We start from the raw sequence: 16480 nt of genomic DNA on the forward strand, positions 1-16480 counted from the left end.
CTACATACCCTGTGGCCAGACAGACTAATGATATCACCCTACATACCCTGTGGCCAGACAGACTAATGATATCACCCTGTGGCCAGACAGACTAAAATATCACCCTGTGGCCAGACAGACTAATGATATCACCCTGTGGCCAGACAGACTAATGATATCACTCACCCTACATACCCTGTGACCAGACAGACTAATGATATCACCCTGTGACCAGACAGACTAATAATATCACCCTGTGGCCAGACAGACTAATGATATAACCCTGTGGCCAGACAGACTAATGATATAACCCTGTGACCAGACAGACTAATAATATCACCCTGTGGCCAGACAGACTAATGATATCACCCTGTAACCAGACAGACTAATAATATCACCCTGTGGCCAGACAGACTAATGATATCACCCTGCATGCCCTGTGGCCAGACAGACTAATGATATCACCCTACATACCCTGTGGCCAGACAGACTAATGATATCACCCTACATACCCTGTGGCCAGACAGACTAATGATATCACCCTACATACCCTGTGGCCAGACAGACTAATGATATCACCCTACATACCCTGTGGCCAGACAGACTAATGATATCACCCTACATACCCTGTGGCCAGACAGACTAATGATATCACCCTACATACCCTGTGGCCAGACAGACTAATGATATCACCCTACATACCCTGTGGCCAGACAGACTAATGATATCACCCTACATACCCTGTGGCCAGACAGACTAATGATATCACCCTACATACCCTGTGGCCAGACAGACTAATGATATCACCCTACATACCCTGTGGCCAGACAGACTAATGGTATCACCCTACATGCCCTGTGGCCAGACAGACTAATGATATCACCCTACATGCCCTGTGGCCAGACAGACTAATGATATCACCCTACATACCCTGTGGCCAGACAGACTAATGATATCACCCTGTGGCCAGACAGACTAATGATATCACCCTGTGGCCAGACAGACTAAAATATCACCCTGTGGCCAGACAGACTAATGATATCACCCTGTGGCCAGACAGACTAATGATATCACTCACCCTACATACCCTGTGGCCAGACAGACAAATGATATCACCCTACATACCCTGTGCCCAGACAGACTAATGATATCACCCTACATACCCTGTGGCCAGACAGACTAATGATATCACCCTATGTACCCTGTGGCCAGACAGACTAATGATATCACCCTACATAATGACATCACCCTACATACCCTGTGGCCAGACAGACAAATGATATCACCCTTACATACCCTGTGCCCAGACAGACTAATGATATCACCCTACATACCCTGTGGCCAGACAGACAAATGATATCACCCTACATACCCTGTGCCCAGACAGACTAATGATATCACCCTACATACCCTGTGCCCAGACAGACTAATGATATCACCCTATGTACCCTGTGGCCAGACAGACTAATGATATCACCCTACATAATGACATCACCCTACATACCCTGTGCCCAGACAGACAAATGATATCACCCTACATACCCTGTGCCCAGACAGACTAATGATATCACCCTACATACCCTGTGCCCAGACAGACTAATGATATCACCCTATGTACCCTGTGGCCAGACAGACTAATGATATCACCCTACATAATGACATCACCCTACATACCCTTTGGCCAGACAGACAAATGATATCACCCTACATACCCTGTGCCCAGACAGACTAATGATATCACCCTACATACCCTGTGGCCAGACAGACTAATGATATCACCCTACATACCCTGTGGCCAGACAGACTAATGATATCACCCTACATACCCTGTGGCCAGACAGACTAATGATATCACCCTACATACCCTGTGGCCAGCCCTGTGGCCAGAAAGACTAATGATATCACCCTATGGCCAGACAGACTAATGATATAACCCTACATACCCTATGGCCAGACAGACTAATGATTTAACCCTACATACCCTGTGGCCAGACAGACTAATGATATCACCCTATATACCCTGTGGCCAGACAGCCTAATGATTTAACCCTACATACCCTGTGGCCAGACAGACTAATGATTTAACCCTACATACCCTGTGGCCAGACAGACTAATGATATCACCCTACGTACCCTGTGGCCAGACAGACTAATGATATCACCCTGTGGCCAGACAGACTAATGATATCACCCTACATACCCTATGGCCAGACAGACTAATGATATCACCCTACATACCCTGTGGCCAGACAGACTAATGATATAACCCTGTGGCCAGACAGACTAATGATATCACCCTACGTACCCTGTGGCCAGACAGACTAATGATATCACCCTGTGGCCAGACATACTAATGATATCACCCTGTGGCCAGACAGACTAATGATATCACCCTACGTACCCTGTGGCCAGACAGACTAATGACATCACCCTACATACCCTATGGCCAGACAGACTAATGATATCACCCTACATACCCTGTGGCCAGACAGACTAATGATATCACCCTGTGGCCAGACAGACTAATGATATCACCCTGCATACCCTGTGGCCAGACAGACTAATGATATCACCCTACATACCCTGTGGCCAGACAGACTAATGATATCACCCTGTGGCCAGACAGACTAATGATATCACCCTGCATACCCTGTGGCCAGACAGACTAATGATATCACCCTGTGGCCAGACAGATTAAAATATCACCCTGTGGCCAGACAGACTAATGATATCGCCCTGCATACCCTGTGGCCAGACACACTAATGGTATCACCCCGCATACCCTGTGGCCAGACAGACTAATGATATCACCCTACATACCCTGTGGCCAGACAGACTAATGGTATCACCCTACATACCCTGTGGCCAGACAGACTAATGGTATCACCCTGTGGCCAGACAGACTAATGGTATCACCCTGTGGCCAGACAGACTAATGATATAACCCTGCATACCCTGTGGCCAGACAGACTAATGATATAACCCTGCATACCCTGTGGCCAGACAGACTAATGATATAACCCTGTGGCCAGACAGACAGGAACTAAGGCTGATACGGCATAACATAATGGAGGGTTTGTCCTTGTCTAAGGTTAAGATGAAGTGTGTGTGTGTGTGTGTGTGTGTGTGTGTGTGGACAGGCTGCAGGTATGCGAGTAAGGCAGCAGCTAAGACTCAGATGGAGTTTGAATACGACGGGCCCTCCATGAAGACCGAGGTCCCAGGACCCCGTTCAAGGTACTGAACCACACAGAGTCCCTGAATACGTCACTAACAGCACCATGGACCAGTAGGAACTATAGCTGTCTGTTAACAGGTACTGAACCACACAGAGTCACTAACAGCACCATGGACCAGTAGGAACTATAGCTGTCTGTTAACAGGTACTGAACCACACAGAGTCCCTGTAGGCCACTAACAGCACCATGGACCAGTAGGACCTATAGCTGTCTGTTAACAGGTACTGAACCACACAGAGTCACTAACAGCACCATGGACCAGTAGGAACTATAGCTGTCTGTTAACAGGTACTGAACCACACTGAGTCACTAACAGCACCATGGACCAGTAGGAACTATAGCTGTCTGTTAACAGGTACTGAACCACACAGAGTCCCTGTAGGCCACTAACAGCACCATGGACCAGTAGGAACTATAGCTGTCTGTTAACAGGTACTGAACCACACAGAGTCACTAACAGCACCATGGACCAGTAGGAACTATAGCTGTCTGTTAACAGGTACTGAACCACACAGAGTCACTAACAGCACCATGGACCAGTAGGAACTATAGCTGTCTGTTAACAGGTACTGAACAGAATAGACCACTATGGAGGGAATAGACCAGGGCACTATGGAGGGAATAGGCTGCATTAGACCAGGGCACTATGGAGGGAATAGACTGCATTAGACCAGGACACTATGGAGGGAATAGACTGCATTAGACCAGGGCACTATGGAGGGAATAGACTGTATTAGACCAGGGCACTATGGAGGGAATAGACTGCATTAGACCAGGACACTATGGAGGGAATAGACCAGGGCACTATGGAGGGAATAGACTGCATTAGACCAGGGCACTATGGAGGGAATAGACTGCATTAGACCAGGACACTATGGAGGGAATAGGCTGCATTAGACCAGGGCACTATGGAGGGAATAGACTGCATTAGACCAGGACACTATGGAGGGAATAGACTGCATTAGACCAGGACACTATTGAGGGAATAGACTGCATTAGACCAGGGCACTATGGAGGGAATAGACTGCATTAGACCAGGGCACTATGGAGGGAATAGACCAGGGCACTATGGAGGGAATAGACTACACTATGGAGGGAATAGACTGCATTAGACCAGGACACTATGGAGGGAATAGACTGCATTAGACCAGGGCACTATGGAGGGAATAGACCAGGGCACTATGGAGGGAATAGACTGCATTAGACCAGGGCACTATGGAGGGAATAGACCAGGGCACTATGGAGGGAATAGACTGCACTATGGAGGGAATAGACTGCATTAGACCAGGACACTATGGAGGGAATAGGCTGCATTAGACCAGGACACTATGGAGGGAATAGACTGCATTAGACCAGGGCACTATGGAGGGAATAGACTGCACTATGGAGGGAATAGACTGCATTAGACCAGGACACTATGGAGGGAATAGACTGCATTAGACCAGGACACTATTGAGGGAATAGACTGCATTAGACCAGGGCACTATGGAGGGAATAGGCTGCATTAGACCAGGACACTATGGAGGGAATAGACTGCATTAGACCAGGGCACTATGGAGGGAATATACTGCATTAGACCAGGGCACTATGGAGGGAATCGACTGCATTAGACCAGGGCACTATGGAGGGAATAGACTGCATTAGACCAGGGCACTATGGAGGGAATAGACTGTATTAGACCAGGGCACTATGGAGGGAATAGACTGCATTAGACCAGGGCAATATGGATGGAATAGACTGCATTAGACCAGGGCACTATGGAGGGAATAGACTGCATTAGACCAGGGCACTATGGAGGGAATAGACCAGGGCACTATGGAGGGAATATACTGTATTAGACCAGGGCACTATGGAGGGAATAGACCAGGGTACTATGGAGGGAATAGACTGTATTAGACCAGGGCACTATGGAGGGAATAGACTGCATTAGACCAGGGCACTATGGAGGGAATAGACCAGGGTACTATGGAGGGAATAGACTCTATTAGACCAGGGCACTATGGAGGGAATAGACTGCATTAGACCAGGACACTATGGAGGGAATAGACTGCATTAGACCAGGGCACTATGGAGGGAATAGACTGCATTAGACCAGGGCACTATGGACTATGGAGGAATAGACTGCTAGACCAGGGCACTATGGAGGGAATAGACTGCATTAGACCAGGACACTATGGAGGAATAGGCTGCATTAGACCAGGGCACTATGGAGGAATAGACTGCATTAGACCAGGGCACTATGGAATAGAATAGACCAGGGCACTATGGAGGGAATAGACTGCATTAGACCAGGGCACTATGGAGGGAATAGACCAGGGCACTATGGAGGGAATAGAATGCACTATGGAGGGAATAGACTGCATTAGACCAGGACACTATGGAGGGAATAGGCTGCATTAGACCAGGACACTATGGAGGGAATAGACTGCATTGCATATAGACCAGGGCACTATGGAGGAATAGACTGCACTATGGAGGGAATAGACTGCATTAGACCAGGACACTATTGAGGGAATAGACTGCATTAGACCAGGGCACTATGGAGGAATAGACCAGGGCACTATAGACCAGGACACTATGGAGGGAATAGACTGCATTAGACCAGGGCACTATGGAGGGAATATACTGCATTAGACCAGGGCACTATGGAGGGAATCGACTGCATTAGACCAGGGCACTATGGAGGGAATAGACTGCATTAGACCAGGGCACTATGGAGGGAATAGACTGTATTAGACCAGGGCACTATGGAGGGAATAGACTGCATTAGACCAGGGCAATATGGATGGAATAGACTGCATTAGACCAGGGCACTATGGAGGAATAGACTGCATTAGACCAGGGCACTATGGAGGAATAGACTGCATTAGACCAGGGCACTATGGAGGAATAGAATAGACCAGGGCACTATGGAGGAATAGACTGCATTAGACCAGGGCACTATGGAGGGAATAGACCAGGGTACTATGGAGGGAATAGACTGTATTAGACCAGGGTACTATGGAGGGAATAGACTGTATTAGACCAGGGCACTATGGAGGGAATAGACTGCATTAGACCAGGGCACTATGGAGGGAATAGACTGCATTAGACCAGGGACCAGGGCACTATGGAGGGAATAGACTGCATTAGACCAGGGCACTATGGAGGGAATAGGCTGCATTAGACCAGGGTAGACCAGGGCACTATGGAGGGAATAGACTGTATTAGACCAGGACACTATGGAGGGAATAGACTGCATTAGACCAGGGCACTATGGAGGGAATAGACTGCATTAGACCAGGGTACTATGGAGGGAATAGGCTGCATTAGACCAGGGCACTATGGAGGGAATAGACTGCATTAGACCAGGGTACTATGGAGGGAATAGACTGCATTAGACCAGGGCACTATGGAGGGAATAGACTGCATTAGACCAGGGCACTATGGAGGGAATAGACTGCATTAGACCAGTACACTATGGAGGGAATAGGCTGCATTAGACCAGGGCACTATGGAGGGAATATACTGCATTAGACCAGGGCACTATGGAGGGAATAGACTGCATTAGACCAGGGCACTATGGAGAGAATAGACTGCATTAGACCAGGGTACTATGGAGGGAATGGGCTGCATTAGACCAGGGCACTATGGAGGGAATAGACTGCATTAGACCAGGGCACTATGGAGGGAATAGACTGTATTAGACCAGGGTACTATGGAGGGAATAGACTGCATTAGACCAGGGCACTATGGAGGCAATAGACTGCATTAGACCAGGGCACTATGGAGGGAATAGACTGCATTAGACCACGGCACTATGGAGGGAATAGACTGCATTAGACCAGGGCACTATGGAAGGAATAGACTGCATTAGACCAGGGCACTATGGAGGGAATAGACTGCATTAGACCAGGGCACTATGGAGGGAATAGGCTGCATTAGACCAGGGCACTATGGAGGGAATAGACTGCATTAGACCAGGGCACTATGGAGGGAATAGACTGCACTATGGAGGGCATAGGCTGCATTAGACCAGGGCACTATGGAGGGAATAGGCTGCATTAGACCAGGGCACTATGGAGGGAATAGACTGCATTAGGCCAGGACACTATGGAGGGAATAGACTGTATTAGACCAGGGCACTACGGAGGGAATAGACCAGGGCACTATGGAGGGAATAGACTGCATTAGACCAGGGCACTATGGAGGGAATAGACTGCATTAGACCAGGGCACTATGGAGGGAATAGACTGCATTAGACCAGGGCATTATGGAGGGAATAGACCAGGGTACTATGGAGGGAATAGACTGCATTAGACCAGGACACTATGGAGGGAATATGCTGCATTAGACCAGGGCACTATGGAGGGAATAGACTGCATTAGACCAGGACACTATGGAGGGAATAGGCTGCATTAGACCAGGGCACTATGGAGGGAATAGACTGTATTAGACCAGGGCACTATGGAGGGAATAGACTGCATTAGACCAGGGTACTATGGAGGGAATAGACTGCATTAGACCAGGGCACTATGGAGGGAATAGACTGCATTAGACCAGGGTACTATGGAGGGAATAGACTGCATTAGACCAGGGCACTATGGAGGGAATAGACTGTATTAGACCAGGGCACTATGGAGGGAATAGACCAGGGCACTATGGAGGGAATAGACTGTATTAAACCAGGGCACTATGGAGGGAATAGACTGCATTAGACCAGGGCACTATGGAGGGAATAGACTGCATTAGACCAGGACACTATGGAGGGAATAGACTGTATTAGACCAGGGCACTATGGAGGGAATAGACCAGGGCACTATGGAGGGAATAGACTGCATTAGACCAGGGCACTATGGAGGGAATTGACTGCATTATGAAGGGAATAGACTGCATTAGACCAGGGCACTATGGAGGGAATAGACTGCATTAGACCAGGGCACTATGGAGGGCATAGACTGCATTAGACCAGGGTACTATGGAGGGAATAGACTGCATTAGACCAGGACACTATGGAGGGAATAGACTGCATTAGACCAGGGTACTATGGAGGGAATAGACTGCATTAGACCAGGGCACTATGGAGGGAATAGACTGCATTAGACCAGGGCACTATGGAGGGAATAAACCAGGGCACTATGGAGACTGCATTAGACTGCATTAGACCAGGGTACTATGGAGGGAATAGACTGCAGTAGACCAGGACACTATGGAGGGAATAGACTGCATTAGACCAGGGCACTATTGAGGGAATAGACTGCATTAGACCAGGGCACTATGGAGGGAATAGACTGTATTAGACCAGGGCACTATGGAGGGAATAGACTGCATTAGACCAGGACACTATGGAGGGAATAGACTGCATTAGACCAGGGCACTATGGAGGGAATAGACTGCATTAGACCAGGGCACTATGGAGGGAATAGACTGCATTAGACCAGGACATATGGAGGGAATAGACTGCATTAGACCAGGACACTATGGAGGGAATAGACTGCATTAGACCAGGGCACTATGGAGGGAATAGACTGCATTAGACCAGGGCACTATGGAGGGAATAGACTGCATTAGACCAGGACACTATGGAGGGAATAGACTGCATTAGACCAGGACACTATGGAGGGAATAGACTGCCATTTTGAGATACATTAACCTACTGTTGAGGAACCACCCTGACCTGACATCTCTCTCCTCCTCTCCTCCCCTCCCTCTTCCCTCCTCTCCTCCCCTCTCTCCTCCCCTCCCTCCTCCTCCTCCCCCACCAGGAGCTGACCAAACAGTTGGGAGAGATGCAGGTACGCCAAGAGAGAGTGTGTGTGTGTGTGAGGCTGTTTTGATGATGAAATAAAACAATGCATTATTGCGTCACACGCTTGCATGCGTGCACACACAAAGCAGACACACACAACGCAGACACACACAACGCAGACACACACAAAGCAGACACACACAAAGCAGACACACACAACGCAGACACACACAACGCAGACACACAGTGTCTCTCTGTGTCTAGACTGAGTTAACTGAATACCTTATCTCTCTCTCTCTGTCCATCTCACACACTCTCTCTCTCTCTCTGTCCATCTCACACTCCCTCTCTCTCTCTCTCGCTCTCTCCCTCCCTCCCCCCCCCCCCCCCCCCAGAACGTGGGAGCAATCAATTTCTTCTGTAACTATGAGGAGAGCAGAGGAAACTACCTGGTGGACGTGGACGGAAACCGCATGCTGGACGTCTACACACAGATCTCCTCTATTCCTATTGGTCAGTACACAGATCTCCTCTATTCCTATTGGTTAGTACACAGATCTCCTCTATTCCTATTGGTCAGTACCGCGATCTCCTCTATTCCTATTGGTTAGTACACAGATCTCCTCTATTCCTATTGGTTAGTACACACAGATCTCCTCTATTCCTATTGGTTAGTACACACATCTCTTCCATCCTTATTGGTCAGTACACACATCTCCTCCATCCTTATTGGTCAGTACACACATCTCCTCCATACCTATTGGTTAGTTACACACAGATCTCCTCTATTCCTGTTGGTTAGTACACACATCTCCTCCATCCTTATTGGTCAGTACACACATCTCCTCCATCCTTATTGGTCAGTACACACATCTCCTCCATCCTTATTGGTCAGTACACACATCTCCTCCATCCTTATTGGTCAGTACACACATCTCCTCCATCCTTATTGGTCAGTACACACATCTCCTCCATCCTTATTGGTTAGTACACACATCTGCTCCATCCTTATTGGTCAGTGCACACATCTCCTCCATCCCTATTGGTTAGTACACACATCTGCTCCATCCTTATTGGTCAGTACACACATCTCCTCCATCCTTATTGGTCAGTACACACATCTCCTCCATCCCTGTTGGTTAGTACACACATCTGCTCCATCCTTATTGGTCAGTACACACATCTCCTCCATCCCTGTTGGTTAGTACACACATCTCCTCCATCCCTATTGGTTAGTACACACATCTGCTCCATCCTTATTGGTCAGTAAAAGCATTTCTCTACACCACAAGCATTTCGCTACACTCACAATAACATCTGCTAACCATGTGTATGTTACCAACAAAATGTTATTTGATTTACACAGATCTCCATCCTTATTGGTTAGTACCCAGATCTCCTCTATTCCTATTGATGAGTACACTGATCTCCTCTCTTCCTATTGGTTAGCCCACATATCTCATCTATTCCTATTGGTTAGCTCACACATCTCCTCTATTCCTATTGGTTAGCACACAATCCTCCTCCATCCTTATCGGTTGGTGTCTAGAAGATATTGATTTTATTATGTTACTATGTTATATTACTATATTATAGAACGCTGCAAACCAAAAGCTACATACCTGAGAGGACCTTGTGTTTTTTAGCCTGACATTGCAACACAGAAAGCAGCTGGAGGCGAGAGACTTAGTTTACATTGCAGTGGTTTAGGGCGAGGCCACATACAGCAGTTGTCACGCCCTGACCTGAGATGGCACTGTTTTCTTTATATTTTGGTTAGGTCAGGGTGTGACTAGGGTGGATACGCTAGTTTTTGTATTGTCTAGGGGTTTTTGTATTGTCTAGGGGTTTTTGTATTGTCTAGGGGTTTTTGTATTGTCTAGGGGTTTTTGTATTGTCTAGGGGTTTTTGTATTGTCTAGGGGTTTTTGTATTGTCTAGGGGTTTTTGTATTGTCTAGGGGTTTTTGTATTGTCTAGGGGTTTTTGTATTGTCTAGGGGTTTTTGTATTTTGTTAGTTTGGGTTTTCATTCTTTAAATGGTGGCCTGATATGGTTCCTAATCAGAGGCAGCTGTTTATCGTTGTCTCTGATTGGGGACCATATTTAGGCAGCCATATTCCTTTGGTGTTTGTGGGATCTTGTTCTATGTTTAGTCTATTTTTAGTATTTTGTTAGTTTGTTCAGTGTTTCATTCTTTAAATAAAGAAGAATGTACGCATAGCACGCTATACCCTTGGTCTCATTCGTATGACGAACGTGACAGCAGTTATTGATGACCTTGTCCTCGTGTGTTTAGTTATGATGAGGTCTAGGACAGGTAAGGTAGTTATTGATGACCTCGTCCTCATGTGTTTAGTCATGATGAGGTCTAGGACAGGTAATGTAGTTATTGATGACCTCGTCCTCATGTGTTTAGTCATGATGAGGTCTAGGACAGGTAATGTAGTTATTGATGACCTCGTCCTCATGTGTTTAGTTATGATGAGGGTCTAGGACAGGTAATGTAGTTATTGATGACCTCGTCCTCATGTGTTTAGTTATGATGAGGTCTAGGACAGGTAATGTAGTTATTGATGACCTTGTCCTCATGTGTTTAGTTATGATGAGGTCCTCGTGTGTTTAGTCATGATGAGGTCCTCGTGTGTTTAGTTATGATGAGGTCTAGGACAGGTAAGGCAGTTATTGATGACCTCGTCCTCGTGTGTTTAGTCATGATGAGGTCTAGGACAGGTAAGGCAGTTATTGATGACCTCGTCCTCATGTGTTTAGTTATGATGAGGTCTAGGACAGGTAAGGCAGTTATTGATGACCTCGTCCTCGTGTGTTTAGTTATGATGAGGTCCTCGTGTGTTTAGTTATGATGAGGTCCTCGTGTGTTTAGTTATGATGAGGTCCTCGTGTGTTTAGTTATGATGAGGTCCTCGTGTGTTTAGTTATGATGAGGTCCTCGTGTGTTTAGTTATGATGAGGTCCTCGTGTGTTTAGTTATGATGAGGTCCTCATGTGTTTAGTTATGATGAGGTCTAGGACAGGTAATGTAGTTATTGATGACCTCGTCCTCATGTGTTTAGTCATGATGAGGTCTAGGACAGGTAAGGTAGTTATTGATGACCTTGTCCTCGTGTGTTTAGTCATGATGAGGTCTAGGACAGGTAAGGCAGTTATTGATGACCTTGTCCTCGTGTGTTTAGTCATGATGAGGTCCTCATGTGTTTAGTCATGATGAGGTCCTCGTGTGTTTAGTCATGATGAGGTCCTCGTGTGTTTAGTCATGATGAGTTCCTCGTGTGTTTAGTCATGATGAGGTCCTCGTGTGTTTAGTTATGATGAGGTCTAGCTATGAGGAGTTAAAGTGTGTGTGTGTGTGTGTGAGTGAATGTAACAGTTTTTCTGGTCTGATTTGTGATGTTTTATTTGTGCTTCCCATGACTGGGTTTTAGTATTTAAAGGTTCTATATGTTTGGGTCTAATGTGTAGAGTGACTGTATGTTGTATTTTCAGGGCACATTTGTAGAAAAAGACCTCAATATGTTTCCCCTGTTAAAATAAAGTTTATTTTTTTAAGTGTGTGTATATTCGGAAAGTATTCAGACTCCTTGACTTTTTCCACATTTTGTTACGTTACAGCCTTAATCTATAATTGATTAAATAAATTTAAATCTTCAGCAATCCAAACACAATACCCCATAATGACAATGTGATTCGTTGTAAAAATTATAAAAATTGAAAAACAGATTCCTTATTTATATAAGTATTCAGACCCTTTGCTATAAGACTCTAAATTGAGCTCCGGTGCATCCTGTTTCCATTGATCATCCTTGAGATGTTTCTACAACTTGATTGGAGTCCACCTGTGATAAATTCAATTGATTAGACATGATTTGGAAAGGCACACACCTGTCTATATATGGTCCCACAGTTGACAGTGCATGTCAGAGCAAAAACCAAGCCATGAGGTCAAAGGAATTGTTCCTATTGGTTAGTACACACATCTCCTCCGTCCTTATTGGTCAGTACACACAGATTTCCTCCATCCCTATTGGTTAGTACACACAGATCTCCTCCATTCCTATTGGTTAGTGCACACAGATCTCCTCCATCCCTATTGGTAAGTACACACAGATCTCCTCCATCCCTATCGGTTAGTACACACAGATCTCCTCAATTCCTATTGGTTAGTGCACACAGATCTCCTCTATTCCTATTGGTTAGTGCACACAGATCTCCTCTATTCCTATTGGTAAGTGCACACAGATCTCCTCCATCCATATTGGTAAGTACACACAGATCTCCTCCATCCCTATTGGTTAGTACACACAGATCTCCTCCATTCCTATTGGTTAGTGCACACAGATCTCCTCTATTCCTATTGGTTAGTGCACACAGATCTCCTCCATCCCTATTGGTAAGTACACACAGATCTCCTCCATCCCTATTGGTAAGTACACACAGATCTCCTCCATCCCTATTGGTTAGTACACACAGATCTCCTCCATTCCTATTGGTTAGTGCACACAGATCTCCTCTATTCCTATTGGTTAGTGCACACAGATCTCCTCCATCCCTATTGGTTAGTGCACACAGATCTCCTCCATCCCTCGCATCCGCTACAAGACCATGGTGCTTGCTTACGGAGCTGTGAGGGGAACGGCACCTCAGTACCTCCAGGCTCTGATCAGGCCCTACACCCAAACAAGGGCACTGCGTTCATCCACCTCTGGCCTGCTCGCCTCCCTACCACTGAGGAAGTACAGTTCCCGCTCAGCCCAGTCAAAACTGTTCGCTGCTCTGGCCCCCCAATGGTGGAACAAACTCCCTCACGACGCCAGGACAGCGGCGTCAATCACCACCTTCCGGAGACACCTGAAACCCCACCTCTTTAAGGAATACCTAGGATAGGATAAAGTAATCCTTCTCCCCCTTTAAAAGACCTAGATGCACTATTGTAAAGTGGCTGTTCCACTGGATGTCATAAGGTGAAAGCACCAATTTGTAAGTCGCTCTGGATAAGAGCGTCTGCTAAATGACTTAAATGTAATGTAATGTAAATGTAATCCCTATTGGTTAGTGCACACAGATCTCCTCCATCCCTATTGGTTAGTACACACAGATCTCCTCCATTCCTATTGGTTAGTGCACACAGATCTCCTCTATTCCTATTGGTTAGTGCACACAGATTTCCTCCATCCCTATTGGTAAGTGCACACAGATCTCCTCCATCCCTATTGGTAAGTACACACAGATCTCCTCCATCCCTATTGGTTAGTACACACAGATCTCCTCCATCCCTATTGGTTAGTACAGACATCTCTTCTATTCCTATTGGTTAGTACAGACATCTCTTCTATTCCTATTGGTTAGCACACACACATCTCCTCTATTCCTATTGGTTAGCACACACATCTCCTCTATTCCTATTGGTTAGCACACACATCTCCTCTATTCCTATTGGTTAGCACACACATCTCCTCTATTCCTATTGGTTAGCACACACATCTCCTCTATTCCTATTGGTTAGCACACACATCTCCTCTATTCCTGTTGGTTAGCACACACATCTCCTCTATTCCTATTGGTTAGCACACACATCTCCTCTATTCCTATTGGTTAGCACACACATCTCCTCTATTCCTATTGGTTAGCACACACATCTCCTCTATTCCTATTGGTTAGCACACACATCTCCTCTATTCCTGTTGGTTAGCACACACATCTCCTCTATTCCTGTTGGTTAGCACACACATCTCCTCTATTCCTGTTGGTTAGCACACACATCTCCTCTATTCCTATTGGTTAGCACACACATCTCCTCTATTCCTATTGGTTAGCACACACATCTCCTCTATTCCTATTGGTTAGCACACATCTCCTCTATTCCTATTGGTTAGCACACACATCTTCTCTATTCCTATTGGTTAGCACACACATCTCCTCTATTCCTATTGGTTAGCACACACATCTCCTCTATTTCTATAAGGTCCCACAGTTGACAGTGCATGTCAGAGCAAAAACCAAGCCATGAGGTCGAAGGAATTGTCCGTAGAGCTCCGAGACAGGATTGTGTTGAGGCACAGATCTGGGGAAGGGTACGAAAACATTTCTGCATCATTGAAGGTCCCCAAGAACACAATGGCCTCGATCGTTCTTAAAGTGAAGAAGTTTGGAACCACCAAGACTCTTCCAAGAGCTGGCTGCCCGGCCAAACTGAGCAATCGGGGGAGAAGGGCCTTGGTCAGGGAGGTGACCAAGAACCCGATGGTCACTCTGACAGATCCCCAGAGTTCCTCTGCGGAGATGGGAGAACCTTCCAGAAGGACAACCATCTCTGCAGCACTCCACCAATCAGGCCTTTATGGTAGAGTGGCCAGATGGAAGCCACTCCTCAGTAAAAGGCACATGACAGCCAGTTTGTAGTTTGCCAAAAGGCATCTAAAGGACTTTCAGACCATGAGAAACCAGATTCTCTGGTCTGATGAAACCAAGATTGAACTCTTTGGCCTGAATGCCAAGCATCACGTCTGGAGGAAACCTGGCATCATCCCTACGGTGAAGCGTGGTGGTGGCAGAATCATGCCGTGGGGATGTTTCTCAGCGGCAGGGACTGGAAGACTAGTCAGGATCGAGGGAAGGATGAACAGAGCAAAGTACAGAGAGATCCTTGAATAAAACCTGCTCCAGAGCGCTCAGGACCTCAGACTGGGGCGAAGGTTCACCTTCCAACAGGACAACGACCCTAAGCACACAGCCAAGACAACGCAGGAGTGGCTTCGGGACAAGTCTCTTTATGTCCTTGGGTGACCCAGCCAGAGCCCGGACTTGAACCCGATCGAGCATCTCTGGAGAGACGTGAAAATAGCTCTGCAGCGATGCTCCCCATCAAACCTGACAGAGCTTGAGAGGATCTGCAGAGAAGAATGGGAGAAACTCCACAAATACAGGTGTGCCAAGCTTGTAGCGTCATACCCAAGAAGACTCAGAGGTTGTAATCGCTGCCAAAGGTGCTTCAACAAGTTACTGAGTAAAGGGTCTGTACCATTATGGGGTATTGTGATGTCATTATGGGGTATTGTGATGTCATTATGGGGTATTGTGATGTCATTAAGGGTCTGTAAACTTCTGTAAATATTACATTTTTTTTTATTTGTAATAAATTATCAAAAAATGTTGACCTGTTTTTGCTTTGTCATTATGGGCTATTTTACGTAGATAAAGGATCGGGAAAAAAACCATTTAACCAGTTTTGTAATTAGGCTGTAACGTAACAAAATGTGGAAAGGTCAAGGGGTCTGAATACTTCCGAAGTTACTGTATAAACTGCAGCTACTCATTAGCCAGAAAGCGTCGTATTTCAGGCTGGGTCGTGACCTGACAGAGTAGCCAACATTGTTCTCTCAATGATAAACTTCTACATACTGGACGCTGCTCTGCACTTCAATGGATTGATTGTCCCAAATGGCGCCCTTTTCAATTTATAGTGCATTACTTTAGACCAGAGCTCTATGTAGGGAATAGGGAGGCATTTATAGTGCACTA

General features: G+C 46.3%; 1 protein-coding gene across 1 annotated transcript in view; it reads left to right on the forward strand.

Annotated features, from left to right (window-relative positions):
* Positions 1 to 16480, forward strand: part of LOC135564909 (4-aminobutyrate aminotransferase, mitochondrial-like) — a 32135-nt gene that overhangs the window by 6026 nt on the left and 9629 nt on the right. Inside the window, exons 3-5 of the mRNA XM_065010995.1 lie at positions 3120 to 3216; positions 8932 to 8992; positions 9342 to 9459. Of these exons, the coding sequence (XP_064867067.1) occupies positions 3120 to 3216; positions 8932 to 8992; positions 9342 to 9459 (276 nt within the window). The remainder of the gene's footprint in view (positions 1 to 3119; positions 3217 to 8931; positions 8993 to 9341; positions 9460 to 16480) is intronic.

This window comes from Oncorhynchus nerka, linkage group LG26, assembly GCF_034236695.1.
Source record: "Oncorhynchus nerka isolate Pitt River linkage group LG26, Oner_Uvic_2.0, whole genome shotgun sequence".
Lineage (NCBI taxonomy): Eukaryota > Metazoa > Chordata > Actinopteri > Salmoniformes > Salmonidae > Oncorhynchus > Oncorhynchus nerka.